This window comes from Cricetulus griseus, chromosome 7 (assembly GCF_003668045.3).
Source record: "Cricetulus griseus strain 17A/GY chromosome 7, alternate assembly CriGri-PICRH-1.0, whole genome shotgun sequence".
NCBI lineage: Eukaryota > Metazoa > Chordata > Mammalia > Rodentia > Cricetidae > Cricetulus > Cricetulus griseus.
Genome location: NC_048600.1, coordinates 107,708,783 through 107,713,586, shown reverse-complemented (window position 1 = coordinate 107,713,586; position 4,804 = coordinate 107,708,783). Strand labels below are relative to the sequence as shown.

At 47.5% G+C, this 4,804-nt stretch overlaps 1 protein-coding gene across 1 annotated transcript; it reads left to right on the top strand.

Annotated features, from left to right (window-relative positions):
* The first annotated feature begins 294 nt into the window (after window positions 1-294).
* On the top strand, window positions 295-3,951 carry LOC113836582 (transmembrane protein 92-like). Its single transcript, XM_027424381.1, has 4 exons — window positions 295-390; window positions 2,846-2,868; window positions 3,540-3,711; window positions 3,856-3,951. The coding sequence occupies exons 1-4, from the start codon at window positions 295-297 to the stop codon at window positions 3,949-3,951; spliced, it is 387 nt and encodes a 128-aa protein (XP_027280182.1).
* Window positions 3,952-4,804: the final 853 nt, after the last annotated feature.

The window sequence follows — 4,804 nt, the reverse complement described above, 5'->3', positions numbered from 1 at the left end:
ATCTATTTAAATGCTGTTCAGACCAGGGATTCCCATAGTGCTCTGCTTCATCCTGCTTACTACTTAAACCAAGGCATCCCACCTCTCAATGCCTCAGACTCAAGCAAGTTCAGCTCCTCTCCACTTCTAGTCTACCTGAGCTCCAGCCTAGAAGCCTTAGTCTGGCCCATCTCAGGTGTGTTAACTCTTCCCATATTCTGAGGCTGGGACCCATAGGTGAGGGAAGTTGTTAAAGTCGGGTCCTGTCGTCAGTCCTTCCTTGCACACGAAATCTTAGTAGCCCCCCTCGCCATGATGCCTGAAGCCAGGATCCCAGACCGTGCCCTCACCTTGCTCTTCTGCCTGCTTTCCTGCCTGCTCTCCAGTCTCGAACTAGTAATCGCCAACCAGGTAAGCAATACTTCTGAACCTTTTGGAGGACCCTGTGGGACAGAGGTTTGCCTCGAAGACATTCCCTTATTTACCTTCTCAGGAATTCCATGTAACCAATGGCAATTAGCAACTTCCTTTCTGTTTTGCTTGGGCAAAATGGGGGTTGGGAACTTGGAGGGAGCTCACTGGAAATGTGGGCCCCTAGTGTTGGCCAGGTTGTGTTGTTAGTGTGATCTGGCCTCACGGACAACCCTGAATGGGAACTTTGATTCCTGTTTTTGTAGTGTTTCTAATTTAGCTTCTCCAATAGAAGGCTGAGGAATTTGAGGTCTTCATGTCTGGGTGAGATATCTGTACATATTTGTTGCCCCATGGCTGTGACCTTGTTTATATGGACCCTCTATGGGAATTCTTCAAGTGTACTAGGGAGGAGGAGGCTCTCTGTACTTCCTTGATTAGTGGCAGCTTTCCTCCGGTTAGACTCGGCTGCCTGGACCTCGGCTGCTTGGCCTCTGAATTGATTGGATCAGGAAGGCAAGGTTGTGAGCACTGCCCCAAGATCTTGTTCCTCCTATATAACTCTTAACTGTCTTGGGTTGGCAGATTATCCTGTAAAAAGAGAGGTGGTCAGAACAAGCTTTTAAATTGACAATCTTGGTTGAGAATCTGTTATGCAGTGGGGGTGAAAAACCCCCACAAGCTTGAACTTCAGGACAGTTCACTGACTGTTGAAGATCACTGGAATTGAAGTTCTCTGATTAGGCCATGTAGGAAACAAGGTTCAAGGCACTCTTCATATTCTTGGATCCCAGCATCCTCTGTTGACACCTCTGTGCAACCCAGATCTAGGCATTGTCAATCTCCCCCCGAAAGAGCTAATGAATCCAACTTAATACCTCACTCTATGCTTTCTAAAACTCAGGCTCCTTACCATCTGTCTTCAGATCACCTGGATAAGATGGAAACAGAAATAATGCTGGTTCAGGATGTTAACCCTGCCATAAAATTGTTTTCATAGGATATCCTTATATGGATAAGAATGATCTTGAACTCAACAGACATCTGTCTTTACTACCTCAGTCCTGGCATTAAAAGTGAGCTTGAATTTAAGAGAGGCAGTGTCACAATTGTTACCAGGGCTTCAATGTAATACTAGAGCAGGGTGGTGGTGGCAGCGGCTCGTACCTTTAATCCTAGCACTCAGGACTCTGAGACAGGCAGATTTGAGTTTGAGGCCAGTATGCTCTACAGAGCAAGTTCCGGTAACTGAGGCTATACAGAGAGACCAGGAGAGTGGGGAGTGTGCAGAGTCTGAGATTTGGAAGTGCAGGGGATGTGACTGAGTTCCTGGGTGCCTTGCTGTGTCTTTAATTTCACCTACACCTCTCCTCACTAAAGAACAGTGCTGCTGTAAGCCTGTGACCATCACTGGTTCCCTTGTCTTTGCTCTTAAAATGCTATTGTAAAGATCAATAGCAAAGACAAATGCTGTCTGCCCATTCCATATCTGTTGTGACAGGGTCTAGTCCTGGCTCCTCTACAAATTGCTAGGGATACCAAGCTGGCCTCAAACTAACAGACCCACCTGCCTCTGCCTCTGGTATGCTGGGATGAAAGGCAAGGACCACCACAGCGGGCAATGGTTGTCATTTTAAGTGAGGTGGCCAGAGAGAGTGATGCCTTGTGGACAAGTAGAAGAGAGACCTAATTAAGAGCTTAGACAAGATAGAATTCTGACAGAGGCCCTTAATTCCCAGTAAGGACATGTGGATGAATGGGGCTTGAGTGTGTTCAAGAAAATGCTTGAACTGCCTTTACCTAGAACATGTAGAACTGAGGGGTTGGGGCTTAGGTTGCTTTCTGGAGGATTTGGAGCCAGGAATCCACACAAGATGGAAACCTGGCCTAATCACCAAATGTGTGGGTGTGGCAGGGGGAATTATCTGGGAGCCAGGTAATAGTGTTCCACACCTTTAATCCAGCCGTCTGGAGGTGGAGACAGGTAGACCTCTGATTTCCTGGCTAGCCAGGAATACATAGTGAGACCCTGCCTGTCTCAGTAAGAAGAAGTGAGGGAGTCAGACATAGGAGTGCATGCCATCAATACAAACATGTTAGGCAGAGGTAGGCTCCAATCATTGACCATTTCATGGAGCTAGAGGGAGGCAGAGTCAGTCTGATATTCACTGCCCTAGATGTCTGAGACTAGCCTCTGGTTTTTCTTTGTGAGAAAGGTTCTTATTCTGGTATCCAATGGGGCCTCCAATTGGCTATGTAGCCTTGAATGATTCTCCTGCCTCCTTGAGTTCTGGGACTCTGGCCATGTACTGCTATGCTGGTTTATGCACACCTGATTTATTGCCATGGCTGGGAATTGAACCCAACACCTAGTGTGTGTTGGGCAAATACTCTAAGACAAAAGACTCAACTCCCAGTTTTTAAGTTCTAACCTCTGCCTATTTTTCTTCCACAGGTTAAAGCTAACTGTGACTCCATGTAAGTATGGGACTTAGCTCTAGTCAATCAATATTGGGGTTGGGTGGGGTGTAGTCGGTGGTGGTGGTGGGTGATGGTATGCTCAGATATGCTCTGGACAAGGACACAGATACCTCCTCCTCAGTCTTTCTAATTTTTCTGAAACCATATGCCCTTCCAACCACCCAATATAGGGAATTGCATGATGGGGAAGGTCTGTAGCTGCTGTTAATCTCTTACGGTTATGAACTGGAGCCCCACACCTGCCCTGTAAGATTTAGTAGCATGGAAATTCTGCCTGACTAACCCTGAACTCAGGTCTCAATCCAGGCCTCAGTCCTCCCAGTGAACCCAGGGAGATCTGTACCCCACATTGACGAGTATGACTTGCAACCTGAGGGTATAGGTGTCTGGGGAGGCAAGGACCCTTTGTTCTGACACTTTGGATGCCATCATTGTCTCCCCATCTCTTTCTGACTGAAACAGAACCTGTCAAAAAGGATTCAGATGCTGTGAGAGTGGATGCTGCCTGCCAAAGGAAACTATTTGGGATTTTTCAAATGACTCCTTAAGGTAAGCCAGGGTCAGGCCTTCTGGGTACCATTCAAGGCTGGGGCCACCTGAAATAGGATGGGGGTGGGTGATGGAGGAGAGTGGTATAGTCACTCAGGGAGAAATCATTCTTTCCCCAGTATCCTGTTTATCGTTTTCCTGGCCATGATACCTCTGTTGTGCCTCTGTGGCCTGATGAAGCGATTCTGTCGCAAGTGCAGACAGCCAGAGCAGACACCTCCTGAAGCACAGGCCACGGCTCCCCTAGAGATCTGGGTCCCCACCTTGGATCCCCCACCACCCTATGATCAGGTGAGTCTTTCTGTCCCAATCCTTAGCTTGTTTCATAGCTGGCTATCCAACTTGTTGAAGTAAAACACTGGGGAGAGCTGCCAACCAACTTCATCATTCCTTAGGCAGACATGATGCAAGCTATGTACCCTTTCTCCCCTGCAGGTCATCATGAAGCCTATAGAACCACCTCCTCCCTACAGCCTCATGCCTGAGGACCCAGTTGGTCCAATGTGCGACACAGACAACACAGCCTTTTAGCTACCTCACCCACAAAGTTTTTGGATCTAGCCCAGGTCTTCTACAAAACTTTGGATGAATGAATCCACCTATACTATCATGATGTGTCTCATCCTTTGATTTAATTTATTTATTGTTTTTCTCCTGGTGCCTCTACAACTGGTGAGCCACATCCATGGTCTTTGTCCAAACTCCCAAAATAAAGACTTTAGAGGGAGCCTACAGTGGGAAGAGGAGATTGTTCTGGTGGAATGCAGACCTTGACTGGACAGCTCTCTCTGCCATCCTACAGAAGCACTTCTATGCCTGGTGGAGACAGGAGATTGAACTGCAGTGACTTGAACCATCTTCCTGACCAGAGTCCACTGTACCTTCACAGGGAAGCACAAAAAAACACGGAAGTTTCACTGACTGGTCTCTGCCTAAGCTCTTGCCAACTGCAATGGTGACTGAGTGCATAGACCACCTGCCTAGGAGGATGTAGTACAGCTTGGAGCTCTGACTTGCCCTCCTGCGAGGCAGTGAAGACACAGTGTAGATACTGGTGACTGATCTTTGGGGTTCTTCAGGGATGCTAGCTACCTACATTTCATCCTTGTCTTTGCTATGTTTGCTGCAGTGGACTCAAGTCAGCCTTCCTTTTCAGACACTAGAGAAGTCCCACAGCTGGGTTTTGTTCTGCAACAGGAGATCATGTGCATGTCACGGAAGATACTATAAGGCTTTGAATTTCTTTGCAGCAACAGTGGCGTGTCCTGAGGAGAGTGGCTTTTCCCAAACTCAGTGCCTGCAAAGAAGTTTTTCTTATTTTTAGTCTTCATTGGTGTTTTGCCTCCAGAGGGCGTTGGGTCCTCTGGAACTGAAGTTACAAGTG